Here is a 16,751-nt window from a genome sequence, read left to right as displayed (position 1 = left end):
TAGTGAAATACCTGCTCCTAGAAAATTAGATTCAGTTTCTTAAAGAAAAAAATTCCTGCAAATTTATCTTTAAAAGTGCAGACTAAAATCAGCTTCACATGAGAAACTCCACTACTTCGTTTCAAAGCTGAAGTCAAAACTGCACGAATTATACTGACTGAAGATAATTATGACATAATAATGACGTAATGTGCGCGCGCATTTGCAGCTGCAATCTCGAGCACAGAAGTTTCCGGTTTTGTTCAGCGTGCTGAGCAGGCGCTAACGATAAAGCAGGGAGGCGATGGAGGACTTTGGGTTATGGGATTTGATTGTAGTCAATTTGATAACTTGGCTCAGGTCTCCTTTTTTCGATTTTTGTTTTTGTTTGCTTTTGTTTTTTAATTTATTGCATGAAATATCGGATACAAACTAATTCAATAAACCAAAGTATTAGGGGTTTCGGTGTTCGTTGAACTTACAATATGACAAGCTGACGGAAGTAAAAATCTCGGACCTCTACTAGATCGCAAAAATATGAAAAGCGTTCTCGTTCGTCGAGTAAATCGAAAATTCCGAAAAAAAACATACGTGACTACGAAGCATTTTTAATGAATCTTATGAACAACACCTTTTGCGTTTGTATACATAGCAATAAGCGAAATGTCGTACAAATTTCTAAATCATTCATTACCTTTGAATCTAACATAAAGCTATCAAGCATCATTATTCTATAGGCTGTGATGTGCTCTTCTTGCGTTACCCAACCAAGATGACATATCAAAAACATTGCGTGACATTTTGCCGGAGTAACGCAATGAGAAGCAAAATAATTTTAAACTCAAAAGCTTCCAAACTCAATATCACTTTGTCACTCCGTTGCCCTTTCTAAATAAACAAGGTGTGGCCATGTTAGATGATGTTCATTTTTTACTGTGTCTTCCAACATATTTATATTCTTTATGAATGGTAACAAACCAACTATTATGATCAACAGTCAAATATTTGTTATTTATATTTTTGGCATGGTTTTCACATCCGCCATGTTGGATGAATAGCGCAGCGCACTGATTCTAAAAATAGCTTAAAGATTCGGACAAACATTGCATTCTGTTTAACCGCTACGAGGATTATACGAACCGATTTTATTATTTTTACTTAAAGTTACAATAATAACCCATGTAAACTAAGATCAACCGCGATCGGCTGTGAAAATTATCTGCTGAAAGTAAACTTGTAAGTTTGTTTGTCCGAATTTCGCCTTTGTCTTCGTTTTTATGACGTCACGGTTACGCTGCGCTATTCAACAAAAGATTGTTCATTAGCCTTTTTTTGTATATCATTCAACATGGCCGCCGTCTCTTTTATTTCATTCTCTTGGGAATAATTGAAAACCATAGCAATATAGCAACGGAGAAATAAAGTGGTATTACTTATGGCAGAACAAAATGGTAACTTATCTAGAATCCTCAAATCAATTCACGCAACATATTGTCGCATGCAATCGTCGAGCAAAAGATTGACATTGAAAATCTAAAGCACAAATAAAGCGAGCTTAATTCAATTTATTTCTATGGCAACAGAGAGAGTAATACAAGAAATGGAATATTACCTCATTAAGTTTTGAAATGATAGGATTCGGAAAAGGTCATGAACTAGACGGAAAACTTTACATGAGCCGAACCATTGTTTCAATTGGTTTCGGCTCATGTGAAGTTCAAGGTTTGACCTGAACCTAACTAAACATTTTACAAGTAACTAAACTGTTAATGGTAGTTGAGGCATTCTCCTATCCCCTATCCTTAATGAAACCCTTGATTAGCCATGGTAAAAATAAAAAGTACCGATGACTTTATGAAATTATTTAGATTTAGATCATTTACCTCATTTGAAATAACGAGTATCACTGACAGCCTTCTAATAAGATAGGTTTTGCATGGGTCTGATCAGAGGAGGGGTTTGCTGCTGGCATGCCCATGTTTCCCTACCCTGTGAGCAGAGGTTATTCTTCCCCTTTGTATGGCTGAGCAGCAGGATGTAAAGCCAAAATTGAGGGCAGAAAAAGACCTCTGCAAGCAGGGTAATGTTTCCCTATCTGCAGATTGTGGGATAGCTTATTGATGGGTTTGAATGAGCTGATAAAAGTATTTAAATCTAATTATCTATGAATCGACATTAGTATTACATGGGGCAAATATCATCAAAGTTGATACAGGAATCAGAATAGAATGATTTTCACATGACCGTGAAAGAAAATAGACCATTTAGTTTGTAATAGTTGATAAAGAACAAAAGAAAATCATTGGTTTAGAGTCTACTACTAACTATTAGTTTGCCTATTCTTTCACGATCATATGAAAATCACTCTAGGTAATCAAATCCAGATTCTTGCTTAGCCATTCCAAGGTTGAGGGGGGAATGGAAACTGTGTTAAGGGTGTTTTAGGGGATACATTTCCAAGATGGTGTCTATTTCGTCCCATAAAACAGTCCCACAATGCACAGCAGTGCCAACACGACCCAGTTTTCCCCAACCTCAGTATGGCTACTATCAGTAACATTAAGGCATTATGGAACTAACTTAGCCCAACCATCGGCTGTAAGTTTGAAAGGCCTGAGAGTAAAGATAATTGGGTGTTAAAAATACGCTATTTACCTAAATTTACATTCACCCTGCCCATAGGTGTGTACAGTGACACTTCATACAACTTGCTAACTAAATTTGTTTTCGGTGTTCACAATAGCAGTGACAAGACTTGCAGTTAAAATGATTGGCATATTAGCATCTAAATGAAAGCACTTGAAGATGCAAAAGGCCTCTTTTCCTCAAGTGCAATGTATTCCCACTTCAGAACACATCTTTTCCAGGAGAATAAGTCTCTTTGTTTGAGTGAATATCCATATTAATATTATACCAAAGGTATAGAGGTATGGTGTTATGAACAAAACAGTAAAATTAGAATGTCTTAACAAACTTAGCATTTGAAGTAATTCCATAATGCCTTGTCCTGACACGACAAAATTAAAATAAATTGAGTGACAGCTACATATTTATGGACATTCTATAACAATAGCCAAGACACTAATGTCATTAAATCTGTAGATACCCTCCCCCCTAACTACCCCCTCATACAACCCACCCACCTACCCACCTACCCTAGATTACATGTTATTAATCTAATTAAATGCACTAAATAAAGTGCTACAAAATAACACATGTTATATGAATTATGTTAACTATAGTGAACAACTACATGAATCAATACAGAAGCAACCAAAATAAGACTAGTTAGGTAAACCCTGGTCAAAATGCTCTAATGGGAAATGGCATTTGAGGTATTGCCACGATATGAATTGGGCTCAGATGTCACTCCCTTAAGGAGTATAATGGCCAGGATTAAAGCCAGTTTTGGCTATGTACAAAAATAAATTTGGACATAACTTTTTTCTGTTTTCTTTTGGAAGCTACCAAGTTTTTTGAATGCTAATAGCAAAAATACATCAATTTGATTAGTCTAACTTGAGCATAATTGCTAATATCTGAGAACCAAGAATTTTCAAAATAGTTTTCTTACTTTGAATATCTATGCGTGTTTGGACTTCCAAATGTCGTTTCAAATTACTTTTAATTTCAAACTTACGATTCCAAGCTACAGTTTGCACAAAATTTGGTGCCATATCCAACAGATACCATTATAACTTGAATTTCCTTTCGTTCTTGGGCATGTCATCTGATCAATAACCATGTCTTGTCTATGCCTTGAAATCTTCAGTTTTAGTGCATCCCATTGGACAAGAATCTTTGGTATCTCCTTGACATTTCTTTAGATTACTTCATAGCTAAAGTCCTGTTCAATTATTACTTGTGACGTTCAGGCCAGCAACCAAAGCTCTCGACCAATATTTGGCTTCTACTTTAGTTTCTTCGACTTTTCTTAATATTTTTTATCAGAAATGATTTGTGTCTGACACACTTTGACCTTATGCTGCACCCAGCAAGAGAGGTTTCATTCAAAAAGAAGACACAATTATTTCCCATAATGCTTTGCAAGGTTATAATTGAGAAGTCCAACAAAGCCATGCCATATTGGTCATGCTTTTAATGGAATAATGATGAAAAACGTTCAAGCTAATCTTTAGCAAAATAATATTTAGCAATTGGTCCTCATACCTAAATGGACCATGAGTCACGATTGGACTATTGACTCATAGGCCATGTGGGTGTAAGAACTAATTGTTTTAGTCAAATCCAACTAGTCAGTCAAATATATAGATTCAAACAAGTTTTAAAATAAAGTTAAATTTAATGTTTCGGTTTTCAAAGCCGGCACTTTTCGCTACCCGTAGGCTATAACTAAAGCCTGGTAGTAGCTCATTCAATAAGAATGCAGCATTGATGATAGACCACTTGTTGGATTTGACTAATATGCAATACATGAATAAGTAAAGCTTAAAATTGTTTGGTCAACCCTATCATTATGATTCATCACTTTCTGCCTCTGCTTCTGCTTCTGATGATGATGGTGGTGATGATGATGATGATAATGATGATGATGATGGTCACAGAATTAGATGATGTTTAAGTGAGTTTGAGCTGATCCTAGCAGTAATAATGCTCAGAAAAAAATCCAAGTCTTGAACGGGATTTGAATTGATGAATACTGTGCCATTCTCTAACCATTGAGCTACCAAGTCTTGTATAAGACTTCAAGGACACATTAGGTGGGTTTATCGGCCTGATAAATTAATATTGTGATAATAATGCTACTGATATTAAATTCTGGGAATGGAATGACTTTCATCTGATATGTCAAACATGTAATATCTATTATACATTTTGTGCAGATCTTTTAGAATGTAAACTCTCTTACTGGGTATCAAGATCTAGTCTGTGTCAAGCATTAAATAGAATAACTCCTAGTCTTCATAAAATATGGACCACTCTATTATTTGATGCATTATAATGAGAATAAGGATTTGGTTGTAGAGCCTGTCTTACTCATAGTGTCATTGTGTGCCTGCAAGATGATAAGCAAATAATAAGAAAAAAATCCTAAAAATTTCAATGTATTTTTACGTCATTTACTATAAGACATTAATAACCTAAATATTTACAATTCATTGCTTTCTCAAGCACTTGTTTCACTTGGCTTAAAGTTCAACCCTGACTGTCACAAACTCTGACAAAGTTGATAGACAAACTATTTCTTGAAATTTGACATTGAACCAATACAGTTAACCCCACAATCTAACTCCTTTTTCGTTTTGCTAAAGAAGAAATAGAAAACACGTGTGCATGCTGTGTGCAGTTATAAAGCACGTGGGGGTTGGCAGCCCGAGAGAAGTATTAGGAGAAGCATGAAGCACGCGTAGCAGAGTGCTTCTCGACACTTCTCGAGTGTTCTGCCGATCCCCAAGTGCTTTATAATTCCTCATAGCACAGCAAGCAAGTTTTTTTCTTTTATAAAATGCAAAGGGCACGTGCGTGCTGTGTGCTCTCATAAAGCACACCCTCCCAACCAATCAGAATGCAAGATTTATAACAGTTATTTTCTAATGGTCAATCACTAAACCATCTGGCATATATCATACCTGATATCCTATATGCACTCTTGGTGGAAGTCCTATTCTTTCTTTGAAGATTTGTCTGTGCATTCAAACATTTGTATAATTAGCCTCTTATGACAAAGGTCATTTATTTTCTTTAAAATAAAATTGAAAGAACTGCCTGTGGTAAATGCCTTACCCTATCCGTGTAGCACCCTCTTGGTCCTTGGCATTGTCGGTCCATATGGCTAGTTTATCACCCTTATTACGGATCTGTATTACAGCACCATTAACACCATCTGATAAATCACCAAACGCTTCACCAATCAGAAGAAGAAGCTAAAATAAAAAACAATAATTGAATATCAACAGAAAGGTTAAATAGAACTGGTGTGTTTGCATTGCAGACATCTGGTTTTTTTTCAATCAAATTAATTTCCAACAATCTGAGACCTTACTGCAGTTTTCAATTTCGAAATTTGGTTTTTCACTGCCGTCAATCAAAAATATGAAAGGTAGTGACTGATTAGATTTGATTGATGACAGCAAGAAACCAAATTTCAGTAGGCAGCTCGCAACTAGCGAGTTCCCATGTTTATGAAAATAGTAGCCATAGACCCCTTGCATTTATTTCCTAGAGGAATTGTTCTCGGAGACAGATAAGACTGAGACCTTAGTGCAGTTTTCGGTATCCTGCGAACTTGGCAGTTGCAAGCTGGACACTGAAATTGGTTTTTGGCTGCAGTCAATCAAAAACAATCAGTCGGTACATTTTATGTTTTTGACTGGTGCCAGTAAAAAAAAACAATTTCACAACAAGCCGTTGAAATGTTTGAGTTCCCAGAATATTAAAAACTGAAGAAACCTATCATGGGCTACTGTCATCATAATAATGAAAACATATGAAATTCTTAAATTGAACGAAGGAAAAAGAGAGATGTTGCTCTTAAGGGGGCTTTTATTCATTAGCTCATTGGGGGGGGCGGGCGGTTGGCAAAATTGTAGGGGGGTTACATTATTTTGAGAAAGTGGTGGGGGGGGGGGGGGTTATCAGATATTGACGTGGTCTGAGAGTTATTGCATGGTGACAGGGGGGTTTGCAATTGTTGCCTCTACCATGAAAGGGGGGTTGGGTTATGTTTGTAAAGCTTTCCACATGATTTTGCCGACCCTCCCCATGTGCTAATAAATGAAAGCCCTCTAAACAATTTAATACTAACAGTTTCTAGCCATAATCTGTCCAGGTCTGACTGTCTCTGGTGTTTAGTTGTATTAAGAAGCCATCTACCACCATTCTTATTCCTGGCATCTTCCCACATTGGCTCAATACCATCCTACAAATCAGAATAAACCAATAACAGATTACTTCCACAATAGACCTCTTCGGCTCTGACTTAATGTTTTCCCATTTCAGACCACATGTCATTCCCTAGAGTATCATTTCTTTGTTTAAGGTTTGCGCTCGGTTGCACATGAGAAGACATATGAATATGGATATAATTCAAACAAAGAATCTTATCCTCAAGGGAATGACATGTGGTCTGAAATGGATAAACATTACCCCAAGTTGAAGAGGTCTATACAACAGCCATTTTGCAAGGGGGCAAAACAAAACAAAGAATATACATGTACTGTATTATTGTGTTTCATGTGTTTGTCTTTCTTTTACTGGTAAAGGTGATCAATGTTCCATCTTAATTGATCATTTATTGTATGGTATTCTCTTGTGGTGAGCTGTTGATATCAATCGACATCAATACTGTAACAAAGCTTTATTTGCTGGATGCCCCATAATGCCTTGCAATTCAAGATGGCTGCCGTATTGTCAAAGTAGTTCATTGGCTATTGTGTATAAGGGTTGCTTACCTTGAAGAGTGAGTAATCACAGCCTGAATTTAACTTGCTTGCTAATTGTATATGATTATAAACCCTAGGAAAACAATAAATTCACTCATTAATACTATCATAAATTTTTGGTTTGGTTCTTTTTATTTTAGATTTTTAAGGCCATTATGGTGAAATATAGGGTCATTATATTGGACAATGATTTTGAATTTTTTTATAATAGTACAACATGGGTGGCATATGCTACTAATGCATCGTCTTTCACCACTGTGAGTCCAATGGGTCGGGTCACTGGTTTGTGGCCCTGCAGTCGTCACATGTGAATTGAGTTTGTTTGATGTGCTGTTCTCTCCTGTGCCACAAGAGTTTTTCTCTGGGTTCTCTGGTTTTCGTCCCTCCAAAAAAATCAACATGTGAGTCAAGCGTTGTGTGCATAAAATAGTAAATGAAGTGGTAGTGAGTTTGAGTGAAAGCAGACCCACATCAGAGAAAGCTGCCAGAATAATCAGCCTGCTCTAACAAAATATTATGTTTTATTATATAATTACCAATGAAATATCTATTTTTCTCTATTTCGAAAAATTGATATCTTCACACGTGAAAATAACATGTTATTTTCACGTGAAGATAACACCATTGCGATGGCTATTCAAAAATACACGGAAAGAATTGACTGAAAAAGCCAAAACATACTTCATTGATAATTATATAATAAACAGATTACATGGCCGCTTGGAGATACAAATTTTATCTTCTCCTGTTGAAAATCTTCACTCCGCTCAATCGTGAGAGATCTTTTCAACACTCGAAGATAAAATTCGTATCTCCGTGCGCCCATGTAATATCCTCTATATTATAACAGTCCATCAGAAATACTGAATAAAGATTTTACTTACGCCCAGAAATCTTCCACCTGTTATCAATATAGATAGTTTGGTCAAGGATTCTTATACCGATATCTGAATCACTAACACTAAAACATTATCAAACTAATTATGGTACATTCACATTGATTGATCCTTTGATTCTTTATCATTATGAAGAGCATTAGTTACAAAATAACGGCTGGTTAGACTGACTCGTCATGAAGATCAGTCAAATTAGTTTTAGCTTGGTTACACCTAGTTTTTGGCTCATTGTTACTGGTCAAAATGATAATAATTCTGGCTGTATGCTGGATATTGTCCAATGACCAATGTAAGGATGTTGTATGAATTGACCTTTTCGGCGCTAGCCATGAAGTAGTATAAATGGTCTTGCATTGTGTTACTGTCACCAAGAAGTTCGGACATTGCTCTTGAATTTCCGTTCAAGTGTACCCACTTTTAAACGAATTTTTTACTTGGTTTGTTTAGCTAACTTTCTAAATATGAGCAAAATATCATCTTTCTAACTTGATTGAAGCCTTTCTTGTCACTGTTTAGATAGCTAACTAAAGAAATCGATCTGAATTTTCTTCTTAAAGTCAGTGAATTTGGATGGGAATCTGAGAAAAATGTCCGAACTTCTTGACACGTGACGGATAGCGCCGAAAAGGTGAATTGAAATCTACATACTTGACCTATCTAGACATCAAAGAGAAGTGCCAATATCTAAAAGGTTAGCATTACCGGTGTTTGCATTGCTACGCGGCCACCCCAGACAAAAATCGCGACATGCACTTTGCAATAGACTGCCGTCAATCAAACAAGTTGACGACATTTACATGTGTTTGGACCGGCCCGGATAGGGCCCAGTGAGTGTGGCTCATAATACTTGTAAACAATCGACAAGTTTTGGCGCCTTTTGAATCACACACGCGTGTAAATGGAATCAACGTGTTTGATTGACAGCAGTCTATTGCAAAGTGCACGTCACGATTTTTGTCTTGGGTGGCTGCGTAACAATGCAAACGCTTGTAAAAAGCATGATTCAAAGTTGCCAAAATTATTTAAAAAAGAAATCAAAAACTTGTGGAAGTGTTCATGGTACGGCGTGTAGCACAGTAGTAGTCACTCAGGGTGTAGTGCAAACCCAACAAGCTGAGCAACTACAGTATAATATTATTTACAAAGCAATATTTAACAATCATTGGCAGAATTATACTTTTATAATCATAGGGTTGCACAATTGAGCCTTTGCATATTGGTAATAGCATCCATGCTATAAAAATACTACTTTTAAAAGGGTTGGAAGGTATCTGTTTTTGTTTGTTTTCTAATGTTTGGTAGGATACAGTATCAAATGACGTGACAGTCCTCAAGTTCTCAGTCCATGATTTTTGTTTATCATTTTTGAAAAACCACAAACTCCATTTATTCTGGAGTGGATGCTTGATATATTTCTGAACTGGAGCAACTGCATTTTCTTTCTTCACTTCCTCCTTCACCTATCACCAAAAAAACACACTATAATACATGTATTATTAGATATAAACTGGACAAAACAAGCCTGGCATTGTTTATTCACATCCACTTAAAGTGCCTATCACCCTTCTGACAATACTCTCAGTGTTGATTCCACATGGGGTAAGATGTGGAATGACCCGAAAATATTTCATAGTTTGAGTGCGGCTTCTTGAAGTTATAAACGTTATTCCAAGCCATATGCTGATGTTGTGACGTATGAGGAAGAATTTATAGTTATTTGTTGTTCCTCGTAACTCGAAACACCAGCTTCTATGTGAAAACTAACCTGCAATAATTTTGATAAGAGCAATGGGAAAAACAATGACGCATTCCAAATTTTATTTATGTGTGCCAGTAATGTTTTGTATATTAAATGATTACTCCTCATACGTCACAACATTAGGATATGGCATGGAAAAACCTTTATAACTTCAAGAAGCCGCACTCAAACTATGAAATATTTTCGGGTTATTCCACATTTATTCTTACCCCATGTAGAATCAATCCTGTGAATATTGTCAAAAGGGTGATAGGCACTTTAATTTTAGCACTTAAATTAGAGCTTGGTTTGATTAATTACTTGGCTTCCTGAGTAATACCCAAGGTATAAGATTTCGTTTTTTTTTTGTTCCTCATAAGATGGAGCACAAAATACAGTAACAGAGATTTCAAACATACAGCTGAACCAAGAAACAAGCCCTTGGAAAACCGAGTACACGCTCTGAGAACAGCTAGTTGTTTATTTTTCCATTTTAAAAGTAAAGCAATAACATTGAAAATTACTGAAAAAAATAAAGCAAAATGCAACTGAGAAAATGTATTCTCACCTTTCCGTAATGCAAGAAACTGACTAATTGAACAACTCTTAGGGATTTTTATATAAATGCATTATTATTTTAAGAGCATTGAGGCCTTGAATTGTGATGCCTTAGAAATATTATTACTTTAATATTAATTAATATTTTCTTTTTAGGTTTCGAGTGATGGAAAAAACGTGAAATTGGGCCTAGATCAATAAATGGCAAGCCAATAATAGAAACAAAAATTGAAATAAGATATGGAATGATATAAGACGTTATAATGACAGCATTTAAATAGGCAGCATACAGGTGGAGGCCACTTAAATGGAAGAAAACATTTACATATTTTAGCTGCTCTTCAACTTTATGAATATGTCATTAATGTAATCGTATTGGTGACAAATCAAATAAGATTTCTTATTTTTTAACTAGTGATGATGATTAACGAGATTAAAATAAGCATTTTTTTAAATATAGAAGATAAAGGTAATTCATTTATTTATCCATTTATTAGTTTCGCCATATATTAAACTGGAAATATAATAACTGAAAAAAATACTGTGATATATATGACAGGGTGACCGCAACAGCGTTAAGCTTTGTAACCTTATATTCTGTATATTCTTAGGGATATATGGTAATCAACCTTTTCCCTTCAACCTCTTACCTTGGGTATGACTGTTTACATTTCAAACACTATTGCCAGACGCGAACACTTTAACTAAGCATTAATTACTCTAGATTTTAAAACCAAGGGACTATGAATCTGTGGCCCTGTCTTTCCATATTAGTCATTATCACATGTAGCATATGTACAGTACTGTATAACTGTATATTAAGTCAAGAGATAAAAATATCGTCAAAACTTATCTGTTTTATATAAGATTTTAATACTAGGTAAGAGACAGAAATTAGATAGGTCACAGAGATGGGTGGCAATATTACTTAAATGCCAGATAATTATCAGATCAGGCTCAGTGGTCTCGGAAATGCAATATCCTAGACGATAAAGAAAAAATTTTCAACTAAATATTAAAAGGTAACAGCTTTCTCCTCGTGCAATGAATCAGTCGAAAGACATGTTATATTTTAGTTGAGAACGAAATTCAGTTTAGTGTCAGAGTTGCTGTAGGAAATACCATGCATAAAGGTTGGCTGATATACTGCATGACTGTTATAGTCATCAGACAAGCAAAGCATAGACAGTTCTAATTAATCAAATGAATGTATCACACATGTTGTCAACTCAGTAGCTGCATAGATTAAGGTTTATATACAATGCTTACTAATATTAAATAAGCTATTTATTATGATATACACCTATATTTTTCTGATGAACAAATGAACAATATTTACCATAAATGGTAAAAACCGGGAATTGATAAAGGAAAAGCGAGGTGATATATACTAAGTAACCTATAGACTAATAATTATTTACGATTTTAAACATTGCAAAATGGCACAACATAGCGTTAACTTTAATAACTAATTGCATGGGGGCGGGTAGATCATATTTTGAATAAAGACTTCAATAAAACCGAATAAAGAGAGTTTCTAAATATCTTGATAATCTTACCAGATTGTAAGACTAATATTTTGAGAAACAACTAAATTAGAAGTTAAAATATTATGCGATTGTGTTTAACTCCAAGATGAATTTAGAAGGATTAAATCAATATACTGTAAGCTTATTTCTTCAATTAGTTTAGAATAAATGAGCAAAAGATTGACGAAGATCGCGAGGAAGTACTTCCAGAAGAAGGGAAGACCACAAATTGATCTCATTCAACTAAAAACTAAGATATCTGGAAGAGCAACTCAAAGATACTCCTAAAACCTAAAACTGGTGTTATCATAAAAGCCAAAAATGACGACCTTTTGAAGAAAACACAAATCTACGATTGTACTTTTGCAAAAACTTGTACAACCAATTCAAGGCCTTGCTTCAATGGGCAAATATGCCGAGACTAATCGCGAGGAACTCAACTTAAAACTCTATTTTCTCGGCCAAACGTTGAAGAATTCGCCCTTAATTTAGCACTATGATGAACCTTAATTATTGAATTTGTTGTTTACCTGTTCGTTTTTGGGTTCCTTGTTTTCTTTAACGGTAGATTCGTCTCCAGAAGCCATAGTGTACTCGCTGAATCTTTCTTTCTCTTTTAGAGAGAGTCAAGATCTTCTGTACCGGTATGTCACGTGGGTTCTTGAACATGCGCACTGCAGGAGCACGTTTCTTGAAACAACCAGCCCAGGCTCTTGCGAGCGGTGGCTCGGTGGGGGAGCGACGCTATTTTGACGCTTAAAAATTATTGTAGCTTATTAGTATTTATTAGGGAAGTTATCGTTACGATTATGAAAAGAGTAATAATTGAAAATGGGCTCCCTGTGGTTAGGAGGAAATTAAGCTTGTAAGTTCCATTAATGGAAAGCATAAAATTGAAAATATTCTTACATTAAATAGTTTTAGATTATTAGGATTTTATTAGGAAAGTCAGTATCGAGATCTAGAAAGTATTATTTAAGTCCAGGTAATAGGGATATTCGTTTTATGAAAATAAAAAATTGGGTTCCCTGTGGTTAGATGGATATCAATTAACTAGCCAAATGGATTTAAAAGTCGTGACAATATTAACATGATAATCTTTCACGGAAGGGCAGAAAATGCCGGGAATGATCCACTTTTAAAACTTTAAGTGAGAAAATAAGTGTTCCCTTTCTCCGTATGCAAACAATTTCGCAAGTACTTTTGTGACATCAAGAAACTGTATTGAAAAAGACAATATGAAAGGAAGGACAAGACGCCTATTAGGCGTTCACTGGGTATGCCATTTATCACGTACAGAGGCCTAGTACAGACAGCTGAAGAAGTTTGCAGAAAAGCGTAGGAAATCAAAGTTCTGCTTTTCACGGATCGATATTGCTAATTTGTCTGATCGAACTTATACAGGCTTATAAGCAACCAACTAGGAATAAATCTTTTTTCCGATAATCAAAAGATTTCCTTATTGTTAAAGATTTAAATTAGTAAAAAATGGATAAAAGGAAAGAAAAATTTCATGTGGATAAGATGGGATTCGAAATTTCGAAAAAAAGAAATAAAAAAAAACAAAAAAAAAAAAACGATTCCACTGTGCCATACCCCCGAGACATCCGCAGAGCTGAGGCGGCGTATGGACTTCGGACCTGACGGCGATTAAATCCTTCTGCCCTTGGGTGTACGAATTACGCAAGAAAATGTTCTAGCCGAAGCATCAGGGGAGAGACCAGCCGGCCCCCAGACCATATCGGCTAATCCCTTGCATCTCTGCCACGCACGGAATCGGTTGAAAATAGAATGCTAAAAAGTCTAGTCTATTCGGTGCATTGTTTTCACGGCTATTGTTATGCTGATTCAGCTGCAACCGTGGTCCAGTGGATCAATCGTTGTCGTTCAAGATACTGAGTCAAGCTCGTCTGAGGAGGATTAGCATTTGGATGGGTGACCTAAACATTATACCTACTCACGCTTTTGCTCCTTTTTTCCGTTTTCCTTTTTTGATTTTTAAAATAATAGAATAGTGATTAGTGAAACTTTTCTATTTTCCAGTAAACTATTCCCGTCTAACCCAAATCCGTCAACGTGAAATCTAGCACAAGAAAATCCCTGAAAAAAATGAAACTGCCAGCCATTTAGTATTTTCATTATTTTGTGTATCATATGTTCGAAAAGGACTTTTGGGTAGAGCCGTGAAGACCCTTGGGTACTATTGCGCAATTCTGGCATTTTTCTGACACAGGAAAATACGGAGACACGTAACGCATTTTTAGCTTGGGCTGCCACAGGCAACCCAGTAATTATCTTTAAGTTTCCAGCATTGACACTAAGTTTGTGCATTTCGTAAAGCCCATTTGTCAGGCATGTTTGAAAGTCAAATTTACATATTTTTTACAATAGCATGAAGACGTTTCAACTAATTTGCATACGGACTTAGAGCATGCGCAAACGTTTTTAACTCCGGTGTCGAACGAGTGTGTAATTTTTACATTATACAAAGTCCATGTGAATATGCTGTGCGGCCGACGCAAGACAGAAAAATGACGTCATCTTTCTTAATTAAAAACTCATTATTTGTATCATAATTGTGATGTCATAGTGCGCGCAGAAAGAAGAGACAAACTGCCAGTTTACGATATGGGATTTAATCATGACGTCTGCATGGGTGCGTTATGACAAAAATAGACTTGAAAATAATTATATTTATAGTTTTTGAAAATCTAGCGTTTTTCACTGATATAAATGCATCAAAATTCTGCGACGAGAATCCCAGTCTTATTCAGTGCATAGCAGCACGAAATCAGTTTGTGCTGCCCGATCGTGAATACTGCAACCCTCACGAAAATTCATGCAGAACCGGTGACCTCGTTGACCCGAGAGTAGCAACGTGTGAGCCAAGATTTTCATCTCACATTCATAAAGATTTGACATTTGGTTTCAAAGAAAGCAAGACCTTTCGCTGTTTTCCAGCGGTAGAATCCCCTGCGTCGATCAACCACAGGTCTGTAGGACCTAGTTATGGCCAACCGCAATGCACCCCGGTGGATTATCGATACGAATCGGGAATGAAAGAAGGAGATAAGATTCCTGGGACGTTCGTCTGTGGAGAGCTGGGTACTCGATGTGTGTGTTCTGCGCCTGCGATGAAAAGCGGTGTTGGAGTTTGGAAGAACAATGAATGTCGGTAAGAAAACACTGAAACATTTGGAAATAATATTGAAGCATGTGCTATCTTGTTTTCTCTATGCCCAAATTAGCCTCGACGAATATTTTTGTCATCTCAAACTTATTCGTTTTAATTTAGTATAATTCAAACAAGCTGCCATTCTCTTGAGTATTACTCTAACTACGTATCATTCCCTTTAGCATTATTCACGAGAGTTCGTCGTAATGTCGTGAAGATATCGCGATATGTCGTGTCGTTCCGTGATGTATTTCCGGGTCCAAATGCTCAGAAAACTACTAAAATATAAAGCGAAAAATGATTTTAAAGATTTAAAGAAAAAGTAAAAGAAAAACGTTTTTGTAAAACTTTCGTTTTGGATGCGAAAGTCGTTTTTTTGATGCGAGTGACGTCAAACTTAATAGCTTTCTCCCTATATAGGGATTATCAATGTTGTTATTTATAAATCATGTTATTCTATTTGATCACAAGGTGTCAGTATTTTGTTGATCTCTGCAAGATCCAAGAACTTTGCCTGTCTTCCAATGCAAAATGCAAAATGTGGGGTTCTGACGTCAGCTGCGTTTGCTCCACTGACCAAAAGAACTGCAGCCTCGGTATAAACCAATGCAAAGCAAATCCAAGTCTGTGTGAAGATGTCGGAAAAACCTGTGTGGAGATTGCTGATAAGAACCTGAAATGGATTCTGGGTAGTGAAAAAGATGGCGATGGCTTTGCCTGTATGACGTCAGACACTATAGAACAATTAAAACTAACGACTCATTATTGTGACGTCACTAGAGTGACAGTTGATGGGGGGCTGAATTCTAAGCCAACCAATGAGCTGGATATTTGTTGCTATCGAATGCTGACCTGCGCAGGAGGTGAGACTTTCCCGCCAAAAGGCGCCATCTTTAGTTACAGGCGGTGCTTCTGTAACGTAGAATTTAGAAAATGCATTCTAAATCTTGCGCATAATCCGAAATTTAAGACCGCTGTCAAAGAAATGGCAAGAGCCATTGATAATGTTACCGATTGCGTGATGGACGATGGTACAAAGTGTGACCCTTCTAAACCGGAAACGTGTCGCAAAGGAGATCTTATCAGCCCAAACGTTGCTCATTGTAAGATAGACTGCAAGACGGGACCTCTGTTGCCTATATGGGCTCGCGCATGCTCAATACGACAATGTAAGCCACCCAATCATCAGTCATATCTTCGAATCATTGATGTCCCGGATGGCAGGGAAAGCTCAATATGTAGACCTGTGGAAGGACTGCCTGTTGTGTGCGAGAAGAGCGGGACGGACACTCGATGTGTCTGTGATGGTAAACCAGAGGGTAAAGCCTTCACAGATAAATGTAGATGTCAGTATTGGCCATTAAAATGGAAAGCAAAATAAATAGAAATCTTGCACAACTAGATAAGAGTTAAGATTGTGACAGCGCGAGGCGGGATACGGTTTTAAACAAAAATAGTTTGGGGAGTGAGAGC

General features: G+C 36.4%; 2 protein-coding genes across 2 annotated transcripts; one reads left to right on the top strand and one right to left on the bottom strand.

Moving 5' to 3' along the window:
- Window positions 1-571: 571 nt before the first annotated feature.
- LOC116296743 (eukaryotic translation initiation factor 4E-1A) lies at window positions 572-12,767 on the bottom strand. Its single transcript, XM_089040136.1, has 8 exons — window positions 12,634-12,767; window positions 9,586-9,738; window positions 8,267-8,283; window positions 7,392-7,455; window positions 6,746-6,859; window positions 5,725-5,864; window positions 5,571-5,625; window positions 572-4,996 (listed from the first exon to the last, which is right to left on the bottom strand). The coding sequence occupies exons 1-8, from the start codon at window positions 12,688-12,690 to the stop codon at window positions 4,937-4,939; spliced, it is 660 nt and encodes a 219-aa protein (XP_088896262.1). The 5' UTR covers window positions 12,691-12,767; the 3' UTR covers window positions 572-4,936.
- Window positions 12,768-14,766: 1,999 nt separating this feature from the next.
- Window positions 14,767-16,659, top strand: LOC148905276 (uncharacterized). Its single transcript, XM_089040253.1, has 2 exons — window positions 14,767-15,278; window positions 15,750-16,659. Exons 1-2 carry the CDS (start codon window positions 14,767-14,769, stop codon window positions 16,657-16,659), a joined length of 1,422 nt encoding a protein of 473 aa, XP_088896379.1.
- The last annotated feature ends 92 nt before the right edge of the window (window positions 16,660-16,751 follow it).

Source organism: Actinia tenebrosa, unplaced genomic scaffold (assembly GCF_029948245.1).
Source record: "Actinia tenebrosa isolate PJP-AT-01 unplaced genomic scaffold, QUT_ActTen_1.0 PGA_scaffold7__59_contigs__length_16204524, whole genome shotgun sequence".
NCBI lineage: Eukaryota > Metazoa > Cnidaria > Anthozoa > Actiniaria > Actiniidae > Actinia > Actinia tenebrosa.
The sequence above is the reverse complement of the archived record's forward strand: the minus strand, read 5'-3'. Positions and strand labels throughout refer to the sequence as shown.

Excerpts from the sequence above, each read along its gene's own strand:
- LOC116296743 (XM_089040136.1), bottom strand. The coding sequence starts at position 12,690 with ATGGCTTCTGGAGACGAATCTACCGTTAAAGAAAACAAGGAACCCAAA. Across the intron at positions 6,860-7,391 it reads GTGATTACTCACTCTTCAAG|GATGGTATTGAGCCAATGTG; the intron begins GTAAGCAACCCT and ends TCTGATTTGTAG. Across the intron at positions 4,997-5,570 it reads GAGTGCATATAGGATATCAG|GCACACAATGACACTATGAG; the intron begins GTATGATATATG and ends ATCATCTTGCAG.
- LOC148905276 (XM_089040253.1), top strand. The coding sequence starts at position 14,767 with ATGACAAAAATAGACTTGAAAATAATTATATTTATAGTTTTTGAAAAT. Across the intron at positions 15,279-15,749 it reads TGGAAGAACAATGAATGTCG|GTGTCAGTATTTTGTTGATC; the intron begins GTAAGAAAACAC and ends TTTGATCACAAG.